This window comes from Mytilinidion resinicola, assembly GCF_010093595.1.
Source record: "Mytilinidion resinicola strain CBS 304.34 unplaced genomic scaffold BDZ99scaffold_7, whole genome shotgun sequence".
NCBI classification, from domain to species: Eukaryota; Fungi; Ascomycota; class Dothideomycetes; order Mytilinidiales; family Mytilinidiaceae; genus Mytilinidion; species Mytilinidion resinicola.
Window position 1 is genome coordinate 1,489,104 of NW_022985443.1, and position 12,385 is coordinate 1,501,488.

General features: G+C 55.8%; 5 protein-coding genes across 5 annotated transcripts; 2 read left to right on the forward strand and 3 right to left on the reverse strand.

Moving 5' to 3' along the window:
* Positions 1 to 148: 148 nt before the first annotated feature.
* On the forward strand, positions 149 to 2,217 carry BDZ99DRAFT_281700 (uncharacterized protein). Its single transcript, XM_033714005.1, has one exon. It carries the CDS (start codon positions 268 to 270, stop codon positions 1,777 to 1,779), a length of 1,512 nt encoding a protein of 503 aa, XP_033578804.1. The 5' UTR covers positions 149 to 267; the 3' UTR covers positions 1,780 to 2,217.
* Positions 2,218 to 2,468: 251 nt separating this feature from the next.
* On the reverse strand, positions 2,469 to 3,819 carry BDZ99DRAFT_461816 (eukaryotic translation initiation factor 6). The gene is made up of 4 exons (XM_033719703.1): positions 3,665 to 3,819; positions 3,396 to 3,554; positions 2,905 to 3,329; positions 2,469 to 2,812 (listed from the first exon to the last, which is right to left on the reverse strand). The coding sequence occupies exons 1-4, from the start codon at positions 3,697 to 3,699 to the stop codon at positions 2,691 to 2,693; spliced, it is 741 nt and encodes a 246-aa protein (XP_033578805.1). The 5' UTR covers positions 3,700 to 3,819; the 3' UTR covers positions 2,469 to 2,690.
* A 1,345-nt stretch (positions 3,820 to 5,164) lies between these two features.
* On the reverse strand, positions 5,165 to 6,420 carry BDZ99DRAFT_384400 (uncharacterized protein; the record flags this gene model as incomplete). Its single annotated transcript, XM_033715374.1, has 3 exons — positions 5,165 to 5,403; positions 5,468 to 5,889; positions 5,942 to 6,420. 3 exons carry the CDS (start codon positions 6,418 to 6,420, stop codon positions 5,165 to 5,167), a joined length of 1,140 nt encoding a protein of 379 aa, XP_033578806.1.
* A 1,972-nt stretch (positions 6,421 to 8,392) lies between these two features.
* Positions 8,393 to 9,741, forward strand: BDZ99DRAFT_487406 (CaaX prenyl proteinase Rce1; the record flags this gene model as incomplete). The annotated part of the gene is made up of 4 exons (XM_033722828.1): positions 8,393 to 8,447; positions 8,595 to 8,641; positions 8,762 to 9,142; positions 9,190 to 9,741. The coding sequence occupies 4 exons, from the start codon at positions 8,393 to 8,395 to the stop codon at positions 9,739 to 9,741; spliced, it is 1,035 nt and encodes a 344-aa protein (XP_033578807.1).
* Positions 9,742 to 10,667: 926 nt separating this feature from the next.
* Positions 10,668 to 12,369, reverse strand: BDZ99DRAFT_519088 (cytochrome P450; the record flags this gene model as incomplete). The annotated part of the gene is made up of 3 exons (XM_033725372.1): positions 10,668 to 10,851; positions 10,917 to 12,088; positions 12,145 to 12,369. The coding sequence occupies 3 exons, from the start codon at positions 12,367 to 12,369 to the stop codon at positions 10,668 to 10,670; spliced, it is 1,581 nt and encodes a 526-aa protein (XP_033578808.1).
* Between the last annotated feature and the right edge of the window lie 16 nt (positions 12,370 to 12,385).

Here is a 12,385-nt window from a genome sequence, read left to right on the forward strand (position 1 = left end):
TAGGTGTGTTCCCCTGGACGAGGCCTTATTGAATCTTGCGAAGACTATTTATAGCCTGAATCTTCAGGCAGTCATTGAGACATGTGCAAGATCCGTAAGGCTGGAGGCGGTGGCAGAAAATTGGGTCTTGGCTTCCAGCATCGATGTTTCTGCCTTGAACTTCACCTCACCTACTCCGCGACTTCACAACTTCGTTCGCCCTCTACCGGATGCTACGATAAACATCAATAGCCCGCGAGGACGAACTGTCTCCTCTACACCTCCACAATGGCCTCTCCCAAACCCTCGCAAGCGCTCAGCAAGCGCGATAACACCACCGCCCTCATGGGCCCTCCACCAGTGCCAAAACGCCGCAAACGCCCCGCCACCGTCCTGGACGAAGATTTGTACACCGACGCCCTCTCGCACATCATTGCGCGCGACTTCTTCCCCGGACTCCTAGAAACCAAAGCCCAGCAGGAATACCTTGATGCGCTGGACTCACAAGACTCAGCCTGGATCGCCACCGCGGGCCGCAAGCTAACGGACCTTATGGGCGAAGACGGACGAAAGGTGCGGGGACGTCGCGGGACAAGCATGACTCCGAGCATGACGCCCATGCGGCACCTGGGAAGAGATGGGAGTGAGACACCGCGGGCGTGGGGTAGCGCAGAGACGCCTGTGTCCGTCGCGGGGTCGGAGTTCGGGGGGTCTGAATACAGCGATGGGGAGAGGAAGCAAGAGGTGGATCTGAATCTGAGCTTGACCGCGTTCCAGGCCAAATACACGTCGGAGGACAACGAGAGCTTCAACAAACTGCTCGACCGCGAGAATGCGCGCAAGTCGGAGAAGTACGCGTGGGCGTACAACGGCAACAAGATCCTCGCCAGCCGCCAGGTGATGCACCGCGAGCGTGAAGCCGCCAAACAGCTCGAGGCGGGCGAGGCTGCACGGCTCGCTGAGAAGGACAACGAGGCTGCCTCGTCGGTACTTAAGACGCATCGCCTCGTTACGCCCCTTGATGCCCGCCCTGCGATGCCAACCTCTGCGCCGTATCGACCGAAGAACGCGCTCATGTTCCCTCCGGACTCTGTCGAAGAGACTCACACCACCGCAGCCATGAAAGCGGAATCAGCGTCTATGGCACCCCCCAAGACCGTCCTGCACGCAAACACCCGCTTCCCCGGCCCCTTGCTCGACCCCTACCGCCCCGAAGACCCGCCCTCGCCAACGCTCTCCGCCGTACAAGACGCCATCGCAGGCCGCCCGCGCCCAACGGAAAGCGAAGCGGGCTACACCGGCGCCGAGACACCGCGGGTGGGCGGGTACGCGTTCGTAGACGCCGAGCCCGACGAACCACCGCCGCTCGATCTCCTACGCGGCTACGGCGAGCAAACTCCCAGAGGCACATTCGAGATCTCAGACATCGGCCGCCGCGAGAAGCTGCACGATAAGATGGTTGAGCGGCTCGGCAGGGGAAAGAGGGAGGGTAGTGTTGCGAGTTCTTCTAGCTCGATGATCTCGAGCATCAAGGGCGGGCCGACGCCGCGGTTCCTCAGTGCGCCGAGCAAGGCGAGGGGGAACCTGACGCCGGCGGCGTTGAGGCTGTTTGAGAGGGTGGGCACGCCGAGGCGGGAGGGGCCGGGGAGTGCGTTTGGAGGCGCGATGGGGGAGAAGAGGGAGAGTAGGAGCGAGTGGGAGCCGACGCCGAAGAGGGGAGATGGGGGCGGGGCGTTTGGGGGTGGTGTGGGGAAGAGTTCATGGACGCCGACGCCGCGGGTGAAGAGGATGATTGGGTGAAAGGACCTCGAAAAGGCGCTTCACAAGCAAGGTATGTTGCTTTCTTCTTCTGCATGCACGGCACAGGCGGTTCTTTTCTTTCTTGAATTCATTCGGAATGGCTGAGCTGCGAATGGCGGATGGCTGGATTATATGGCTGGCTCTCCGATATGGCTGATGGAGATGCACTGAGCATTCGCGGTTGAAGGAATCAATCCTTCAAATTTTTGAGGAGACATGGGCGTCGGGTATTACGAGATGAGCGAACCCGTTGGAAGTGCTCCTGGGTTCTGGGCTCTGCCCTTGGGCGATGTTGTCAATACGGAGGACGTCGGGATGAACTGTTCGGGCACGTGCACCATGGCTGGGGCAAGGAAATAGACATTGAATGAAAGCTCAGAAAGGGCAAGTCTTGGCAGTACTGAGAAAGTGTTGAAGCTAGAATGTGGCAAGACCTGTCAATGGCTTGAGGGGTCAGCCCGTGAAGTTGGTGTCTGATTTAGGGGGCGCGTCAAAAGGGTTGTGATTCGGAGCTGGAATCGGGAAGCCCTGGTCCACAAGCTCAGTATCAGACGTGATGATAAAGTCAGGGGCGCTTCGCCCTCTACTACCAATTCAAAACATCGTCTCTCTATGCTCACTTGGACTACGCCTTTCAACATCACGGCACAGAACGGCTTTGGCAAAACACTGGTATCATTTTTCTACAAGCCCTCATTCGTCTTCCCTGGTCGGTATCCTATATCTGCTGCTCAAGACGCCGTGCGCCGAGACTTTCCATACCTCATACGCCAGAGGAAGTAGATGACGCCTCCGTGGTCTCGGAAGCAGTCCGCTGATCGCTTCATCCTAGAAGCTAGCAAGACCACTCCTTCCTAGAATCCTCGCCTCGTTCAGCTGAATCTGACAGAACTTCCTCCCCTGGGACTCGCTTAGTAGAACGACTCAACCATCGTGTCTTTATTCGTCGTGTTAATCGCGCTGGGGCCCATGCCCTCGCCGAGCCGGAAGACGGACTCGACGACCGAGAGCTCTGTCGCTGTGGTATCGAGGCCTGCGCATAATCGTTAGCCTCTCCAATCCTTCTTCTACCTCCCACCCCCACCAGGGCCGGTCGTAAACAGAGCAAGATCCCCAAAAACGTACCAGTCACAGCCATCCAATCATTCACCACCATGCCGGCGCCGACGACACTACTCCCGCGATTCACGCTGCCGGCCACCAGCGGCACCTGCAGCAGGCTCGACAGCTCGTCCTGGTCCTGCACGCTCGTCTTGGGGTGCACGAGGCCGCCCTGGTTGCTCAGCGCCATGTAACTCCCCGTCAGCACGTTGTCGGCGATGGTCTGCCGGAACACTTCCACGCCCAGCACGTCGGCGATGATCTCCTCCGTCTCGCGCTCGAGGTCCGGGTGCACCAGCGCGACGTGGTCGTTGGCGCAGATGACGTTGCCCAGCGCCGACAGCCGCTCCTCGATGCGCTGGATCTTGACGGCGTCGGGGAGCGAGTTGCGCAGGTGCGCGAGTTCTTGGTCGGTGGTCGAGGTCGGGACAAGGAGGCCTTTGCGGTTGCTGGGAAATGTTAGACCTGATTGGTGTAGGATGGGGAGGGGAGGGGAGGGGAGGGGAGGGAAGTACCCAGCCGTCAGCCGCCCTACTATCCGCGTGCCCGCGATCGTGGCATGGCAGATGGGTATCACGTCCTGCAGCTCGGCTTCGAAGACGCTGTAGAAGTTCTCCGAGGCGCCCACGGCGACGATGGCGTAGGCGTTTGTGAGGGTTGCGAAGACGCCGACCCTACATCGATTCGCATCAGTCCATATATCCCAAATGTGCGAGTCTGAGGTTGAAGTTGAGGGGGTGGGTGTGCCCCTCGTCTTTCTTCGCAGCGGGGGCAGAAAACTCACTCGTTCGAGTTCTCAAATTGTGCGCGGACCGCCATGATTGCTGGGGGGGTTGCAGTCTGGGTTGCTAGGGGTAGTATGGTTGGAGAGTTAAAAGAGCAAGGGGAAAGGTGTTTTTGAAGGTAGTAGTAGAGCGAGTGAGGCCGAGTAGTAGTGTGGTGAAAATGGCAGTACAGCGGCGGGGCTTTTGTAAGGAGCGATCGACGTCAGGTTCGGGACGCTTGGACCCGCGCTTTTGCTTCGCCTCCGCCTCAGGCGATGAGTCGAAGTGACGCGCCGCTGCAGTATGACTGTTCCGGGCCTGCAGTCATGCGGTGTGGAACGAGCATGTGTGACTGCAGGTGGGCGTGTGGCTGTGGTGCTGTGTCTGTTGCTTTCGTATTGGGCCAATGGGAACGTCGTGGTACCTTTGTATTGTTGCATCGGAGCTGTCGTGCAGAGGGGAGGGGACTCAGTGATAGAGGAATATTCTTAGATGTGCCTTGTCGCTCCACAAAGAATGCCTCATTACCAGTTTGCGAGTAAGCAAATGCATTTTCAGGGATTAAGAGGCATGGTCCCATTCGAATTGTATGCATTCAGATGGCACCGGCTTAGACGCCCTGTGAATTGACAGGTCATTCAAGGCGACAGACCTATGTCTTGTTCAGCTAACAAAAGTGTGTTGAAGCAATCCGAAAAGCGTCAAGAGCATCGAAATAGTAACACAATCCATAAAGTAGCCTCAGGCATCACACAACTGCGTAGAAAAATATTTCAGAAAAGAATCGTTATGTCCACTCGCTCATCATCCGAGCCGCCTTGAGAATTACACATCCTACACTTTAAAAATGATACTATACAAATATTGAGTGCTTCGCGCACTACCAGTCTCAGCAATTTCAGCCATACAATCAAGCTCTGTTCTGGCTCGCTTCTCGCAAAAGTCGGCCGACTCATCAGAAGATTCGGAAATTGGACACAAGGAAACGTTCTCAGGTGATTATAACACTAAGAAAACATAAACACGAGCACGTAGACTCTGTGAGTAATTCATGAAAAGCGTGCGGCAACCTCGCTCCGCTAGCTCCGTCGCTGAAAAAGACAAAAAAATATGCAACGCTTGCATTCGACATGAAGTTTGCTTTTCGCTCGTATGTTGCAAGAATCAAAGAGATCCCATCAGATTCAATTCATGACGGTCGATCTGTTGTCGACTTGTCGTTTGAACCGTTCATTCGTAGCGAGTCAATGAGAAAAAGGAAAGGCGTTATTAGGAGATGTAGTTGTAGATGGTGTTTGTGGAGATGTCGGTGATTCGTGATATCAGAGAGCTTTGAATCGTGGAAAATGAAACAGGCGGAAAGAGTGACGCCCTTTGGTTTGTAGATCGTGATCGTGTGAGTCGAGATCGACATTGGTGTGGTTTTGTGGATTCGTTAAATGTGCACCAACGTTCGTAGGTGGTGTTCCTCATCATTACATGCGCGAAGCTACTATGGCAAGCGCAATCTAGATATATAGTCAGCATTTGGACAAGTTCGTTGGGCGAGGGCAGCTCACTATTGCTCCAATGAGCAATATTCCAACAGCAGACATTATTCGATTTAGATTCCTCCACCAGAAGGCCTTTTGATAGTCTCGCCCATCAACAGGTCCTACGCGCTGTGCTAGTTGTCGCTCAAGGTCCGCTTGACTGGGTGTCGCTTCTTTGGAGATTTCAGGGTTGGGAGGGATAGGAAGAAATGAGGCAATCATCCAGGCTGTTAATACATTAGCATATTGTTCAAATGGCTGGTATTCTCAAATCTCAAATCGTACACTTACCGAACGGGAAAATGAAACCTAAACAGAACAAAAGAATTTGCCTATTCTGCCGGCTAAACATCATGCTACCAAACGCCTCATCAAGTGACGGTGCTCGCCACGCGCTTAGCCGTGCGGTACTTCTTTTGTCGGTACGCAGTCGCGGAGCAGACATTTCAGATATGGACCGACGGGTCATCATGGGACCAAACACTGAGATTTCTTGCTCAATTGGCTCATTAGATATCGCCATTGAATCCCTCACATCTTGCGATTGGTCTTGGTGTGGCCGATTTCGCGGTCGATATATGCTTAATGGAAAGTTACCCTCAGATGGTGTTTGCGTACGGCCGCTTTGAGCAGTGGGCAGTCGACTATCTGATGCTTCGGTGGAAGAGTCAGGGGCTCCCATCGAGGTACGGTCGCCGCGTTGATAGTAGACCCTTGGAAATGTTAGACTCGCTTTCCAAGAATTGAATTGTGAAGATCACATACCTTGCCCATGCTGGGATCGTGCTTGCAATGAAGGTTGCGAAGTCCGACTGTGACGACCCTGGACGTGACCCCGGACGCGAATCATTACTATTATGCCTGCTCAAATATCCAGATCGCTGTTGCCTCAATGGAGGAGACTGAAGAGGCGAAACTACATCTCGATGCTCGTCAGAATCGCGGCCTTCTGGAGGTCGCAATGATGGTGAGAACAGAGGCAGTGGTACAGAAACCGAGGAGTCCGTTGGCTCCGAAGTATATACAGCATTATCGGAGGAGGCAATGCTCGAAATCGTCTGTCTGCGAGGTGTCTGTGCGGTTGGTCTGGGATGCTCTACTGATTGCGAACTTCTATAGGAGGCCAATTGGGATCCCCGATCGGATATTTGCTGGGAACCCGCGTTGGAGCCACGCTCTGACTCCGATGCGATCGTTGAAAGCTGAGAGCTCCACTGATGCACTTGCGAAGCGCGGTTGCTCATTCGGGATGGATGCTTGGGCAGCACACGAGACTCCGCAAATAGACCGCTTGCCGACGGTGGACGAACAATTGGAAATTGAACTCTGACTCCGCTCTCAAGACTGACCTGACGAGCGGCATGGATGGTCGGCGAAGACGAGAGGGTAGGAGAAGACGACGATCTCGGGCGGTCGTACTCATACGATATGTCTGAAAAGGCGAGCGATTCCGACGATGTCTTGAGGGCTGGTTTCAACGGGACCCGATTGATAGACGGAGCCTGCTTCTTCTTCCCGCTGGAACCAGTAGGTGGAGGTCGTTTGTGACTCCGCAGCGGGGGTGTGAGCGGCACGAGCGGATTGGAACTGGAGGAGGCCCTTCGCTCTTCGTGTGTGCTGTAGTTGAAGGTCTCGGACGAGGCAGTCGATGCAAGAGAAGCTGCAGACGCTCTGGGAGTTAATGCGTGGCCTTCGGACGAAAATGAAGGAATGACAGCCCGAATAGTTGAACGTTTTGGTGAGGGAGCGCTCTCCTGTAGTGTTCCCAAACCACCTAATCTCTCATGGCCAGGAGCAGTCGGTGACACCGGGGGTGTAGTGCCTGAGGAGAATCGACTGGACGAGGGCGAGAAAGGCGAATTGTTCACGATGGTGTCTGGGTCCGACGTAGTCGATGCCGAGCTCCTATCAGCTCTCCTGGGTTGCAGTGGTTTCGGGACCAGGGTGTTGATGGTCTCAGGGTTTGGCACGGTATTGGTGGCATCATTGCGATCTGAAACGCGAGCCCCCCGGTCCTCGAACGCATAACCAGCTGGTGCCTTGCGAGGAGGCAGTAATTGTGAGGGATTGCTCGGGAACGGGCTCTTCCCATAGATCTGTGCGCCTGGGTCTTCGACAATGCGGATTGTGGGGCTGGAGTACTGGTTGGTCTGCGAGTCTGAGCGTTCGTGCAGCGGGCGTCTTTTCGGGGAGGAGTGCGCGGAGGAATGTGGCGAGTGTCTGGGAGAGGGCGACCGAGCGGTCCGGTTGGTATTGGAGGACATTGGGCTGTGGGAGTAGGGTCGAAATAGTGTACAGATCGGAGAGATAGGAGGACGTGAACAGGGAGGTTGCCGGTATCATTAAATTAGGAGATATAGAGACAAAAAAAATAAGATAAAAAGTGCCGTATGGCGTCGGTAAAGAGTGACGAGAAGAGTTACACAAGCATGTCAAAAGAGTGACTGGATTCTACAAATGCATTAAAAAAGCGAGAAGGATTGGAGAGGAGAGGAGGACAGGTGGGCGACAGATAAAACTGCGCTCCTTTCGAAGCTACTGCACGCTGCAGGACTGCTGCACTCGGCTCTGCAGGTGGGCGGGAGCCTCCAATGCCAGCTCAGGAACCCGCAGAAGTCACAGGCACGGGCCGGAGAGCTGAGCCTGGTGCGCTCGGATGGTGCTGAGGTGTCGGTGAGGGCTGGGGGCACGGGGATGCGATTCTTGAAGTCTTCAACACCACGCGCGGACGCCCCTCAGTCTATATTCCTGTGCGCCGTCGGTCCCGCCGATTGCGCAACGCGGTTCGGTCGCGATTCTCGAATTTCCCCTTATCCTCTATCGATAGCTGCCCTCAACGGCCGCCAAACGCGTCCACGGCGATGGGCTGGGATCGCGTGCGGGAAATTGGGAATAATTTTAGCAGCGTGTTCCTGGCCAGTGAGATCGGGGCCAGCGGACCGTTGGAGGCTCGAGGACTGGCTGTCGGTCCCTGCGCGAGCTGAGTGGGCCGAGAGCCAGGGGGTGGCGGATGGTGGTGGAGTGGTTTGAGGGATGATGAGAGTTTGTGGTGTTTGCATTCGAGGTCCCGTGACCTGCAAGGCTGGGCGCCTATCGGGTATTGTTCTGGGTGTGGATGATCCTCTGGAATGATGCCACGGCATCTTAAGCCCTTATATCTGCCACAACAGAGACTCATCGCCCGACACCCACGCCGGCTGCCTCATCGACGCGCACATGGCGCCCATTGGCGTTCTCCACCGCTTGAGGACCTACTACTCCAAAGAGCCCGGTACGTCTTCATCCACTGGCTGAGGATGGCCAGCGTCCGAAACGCCATCTGCACTCCCCACCCCTCGCGTTCTACACCTCCACTGTCGCCCCGTAGTCGCCCGTGTCTCCCTCTGTGCCTACATATCTAGCCCTAACATTTTCGCAGCTCAGAGAGCACCAGCCATCTCTCCCAGCGCTGCGGCTGCGTTGTCGGTGCGTCCCGCTTCATCGTGTTTCAATCTCCACTCCCTCCCTGCCCCGCGTTCTGCCATCTGCCTATGAGCAGGCCTCCATATCTCCTTTTTATGCTAATACTGACTACTGCCGTCGCAGGTCCTCTTCACTCTCATCTACGTCGTCCCATTCTACCTCTCTAAAGCCACGCGCCCCTCCCCGCAGCTCTCACGCGATGCCCCCTCGTCCATTCGCGCCCGCGTACGCGCTGTCACTCTATCGTGCTTCCTTAGTGCAGCCATCACGATATACGTCATCCTAGTCTGGAGTGCTGTCGCTCCCTCGGAGGCTCTGAAGCTGCTAGGCTGGTGGCCAATCTCCGTCGTCGACATAACGAAGACTTTGCTTTTAGTCTCCATCCTATTTGCTGGCCCATTGTTCGAGGCTGGTATTGTTGATGGGGGCTGGAAGGACTGGATCCGCGGGACATACGTCCTCCAGACCCTCCGCAGCTGGATTGGTTACAGAAACTTCGTCGCTGTACGGCTTCACTCTGCAATGCAAGAAGCAATGCTCACTCTCAGCAGGGTCCAATTAGTGAGGAGCTCATATGGCGCTCCTTGATCATCCCCATCCATATCCTGGCCAACGTCTCGACTACTAAGATCATCTTCGTGACTCCACTATACTTCGGAATCGCCCACATCCACCACTACTACGAGTTCAGGCTTACCCATCCTCATACTCCGATACTACGAGCGCTTCTGCGCTCCCTATTTCAGTTCACCTATACCTCGTTGTTCGGCTTCTTCGCCGCCTTCGTTTTCCTCCGCACGGGCAATGTCTACTCCATAATTCTCGCCCATACCTTCTGCAATTGGCAGGGCCTCCCACGTCTATGGGGGAGGGTTGGCGTTGAAACTGGAGAGCCTATCGGCCGTCCAGATGTTGGAAGGAAGGAAGACACGAAAGGGTCAAGCAATGGCGTCGTAGCGACGAGTCCTGGCACAGGTGTTGGCTGGACAGTGGCATACTACGTCTTGCTGGTCAGCGGAGCCGTAGGCTTCTATTGGATGCTCTATCCGCTAACCGAGAGTGGAAATGCGTTGCCTGGATCTCAGGCCACGAAGCAGCAATAATCCAGCCCGAAACTCGGCCACTAAGTCATGAACGTCTTGCGACGTCTAGGGTGGTAGGTTTTTCAGGTAACAATCAAATCTGTACCATGCATTATTCTCATTGCGCACGTGTCAGTGCATTCTACTTTTCTATATTGCCACTCCGGAATTCGTAACATCCTTGTGCTGTCATTTTCATATTGCTGTTGATGTAACTCCGCGAGTACTCAGAAAGGAAAAAAAGCCGCGTTGTTCGAAGACAGTCATAATAGCCAGATGTTCCGAATGTTGCCCTAAGGTTGAGCGTTGAACACGCTTGCGCCGCGGCGAAAGAGGCCCCTGGCGAGACTACCCTCTCCACCAACGGTAGGCCCCTTCTCTAAAAGTTGGAGAGGACAGAGCCCCTGGCACCTATAGTCGGCTCCAAAGAGCCGTGGTACTCGCTTCTCGCTGTAAGAATTAGAGGTTAGCGACGCGCGGGCCACCTTCACCTGCCATGGTCCAATTCCCGCGAAAATGCCCAGCACAGTAACTCTTGGCAGACAAACGCAGAAATGTGAAGCACAGAACGCTTCTTCACGGGCGCATAAACTTCGGCGTGAAGGAACTGTGATACGAAACCCTTCGCGCATCGAATCTTGAGTTTTTGACATGGTGTCTGATTGCGTTAGTAAGGTCTTCTAAATGCCTTGTTCTCGTGTTAGTGTGGTTATGACGAGATTTGAGGCGGCAGCCCAAAGTCGGTAACACGTCGTTCAAACTCCCAAGTCAAACTTCGTCATCAAGATATTCGGCATATCAGATATCAAACACAATCACGAAACGCCCCTAGTCGATGCATCCACGAGACCAAGAAAGCAATCCGACAAAATGTGCTGATTTTTTCTAGGAATATTGATACCAATGAAGATAAGAAGGTGTAATCCAACAGCGAGCTAGCGGACATGCTAATCGTCATCCAAGTGCGCAGACTGCTTCCTCCTTTTTATCGTCAGCTCGATATCTCGCGGAACTGAGAAGTCACTGAACTCGGTATTCGCATACCGCTCCTCCAACGGCTGGATGTCGTAGTTCAGCGTGATATACGCGAGCAACAGCTTCAGCTCGTGGGCCGAAAAGAAGCGACCAGGACTATTCACAGATCAGTCACTCTTCCTGGTAGAAAAGGGGAACGGAAACGGAAAATGGGTACACACCAAGCATGCCTTCCTAACCCAAACCCCAAAAACGTCTCCCCCGCCGCAATCATCCCCGCGCCCTCCACCCCCACAAATCTCCACGGATCAAACGTCATCGGATCACTATAAAACCTATCATCAAAGTGGACCCCATGCGTCGGCAGCGCCACCCTCGTCCCCTTCGGCAAGTACGTCCCATCCGGCAGCACCACTCCCTTGCTCGCCACAACCTCCCGATCCACCCCCTTCAACTTAAACGGACTGAACCGCAGACTCTCCCGGAACACACTGTCATTCCGCACCAGCTGGTTCACCGCCGCCTTACTCCACACGCCCCCATGCGCCCGCAGCACCCCCACCGCCTCCTCCCGCACCGCGGCCCAGCACTCCCGCGCCGCCCCCGCCGGACTCAGCATGTCCAGCAACGCATTCACCATCGTCATCGTGCTCGTATGGATCCCCACAAAGTTCAGCGCCAGCAGCCGGCTGCAGATGGCGCGCGCATTGCGGTCGGCGGCGTCGGCGCTGCGCACCGCGTACCGCGCAAAGAACTGCAGCATATCGCGCGGCGGCCCGAAACTCGGCACGATGTCCGCGCTCTGCGCCACGGCGGCGGCGACGCACAGGCGCAGGTGGTGCTCGACGAGGGGCACGATGTAGCGCGAGCAGCGGTAGTCGTAGTAGCGGCACGGCAGCGCGACGAGCGGGCCGAGCAGCGGGTGCAACAGCTTCGGGAGGGCGTTGTTGATCAGCCCCGCGCTGAGCGCGATGGCGTGCACGAAGGCCGTCTGGTGCGCGATGTAGGTCGGGTCGCGGCTTAGGTCGGCGCCGACGAAGACGCGGTTCGTGATGCGGCAGATGGCCGTGTTCATGGTTGACACGGGGACTTTGCGCCAGGTGGAGCTGTCGGTGCCCCAGAGGGTGTCGATGGAGGTGGTGATTTCGTCGACGATGGCGGAGGTCAGGAGGTCGAGCGGCATTTTGTTGAGTGCCTCGACGTGGAAGGCGCGCGAGAAGGTCCAGGAGCTGGGCGAGGTGTAGTGGAACTGCACGGCGTCTTTGAGGACGGCGGCGATGGAGAGGACGTCGTCGGGTTGGGAGATCAGCCAGCGGAAGTGCGAGGGGGGCAGGATGACGACAGGGCGGAAGGTTATGTTGGGGCTGATGAAGGGGAGGTTGGCTTTGCTGTACTGTGTTTGGATGGGTCAGTTTTGAGGATGGAGGTGGGAAAGGCGGGATGGTGTACCTTCTCGTAACCTTCTTTTAGATGGGCTGGAGCGGCGAAGGCGTCCCGGAGGTGGAGGCGGGTGGTTGCGAAGCGCTCGTTGCGGAGGCCGACCCAGGAGAGGCCGGCTGGGACGATTCTATCCTTTGTAGCTCGTCTATGTAGGAGGTAGATCAGCGAGAGTAATGCTGCTGCAAGTGCTAGACTGCTCAGCGAGAAAGATTGTGGGAAGTAATTTAGAGCCATGATGAGGATTGGAACT

Excerpts from the sequence above, each read along its gene's own strand:
- BDZ99DRAFT_281700 (XM_033714005.1), top strand. The coding sequence starts at position 268 with ATGGCCTCTCCCAAACCCTCGCAAGCGCTCAGCAAGCGCGATAACACC.
- BDZ99DRAFT_461816 (XM_033719703.1), bottom strand. The coding sequence starts at position 3,699 with ATGGCGGTCCGCGCACAATTTGAGAACTCGAACGA. Across the intron at positions 3,330-3,395 it reads GTAGGGCGGCTGACGGCTGG|CAACCGCAAAGGCCTCCTTG; the intron begins GTACTTCCCTCC and ends AACATTTCCCAG. Across the intron at positions 2,813-2,904 it reads TGATTGGATGGCTGTGACTG|GCCTCGATACCACAGCGACA; the intron begins GTACGTTTTTGG and ends GATTATGCGCAG.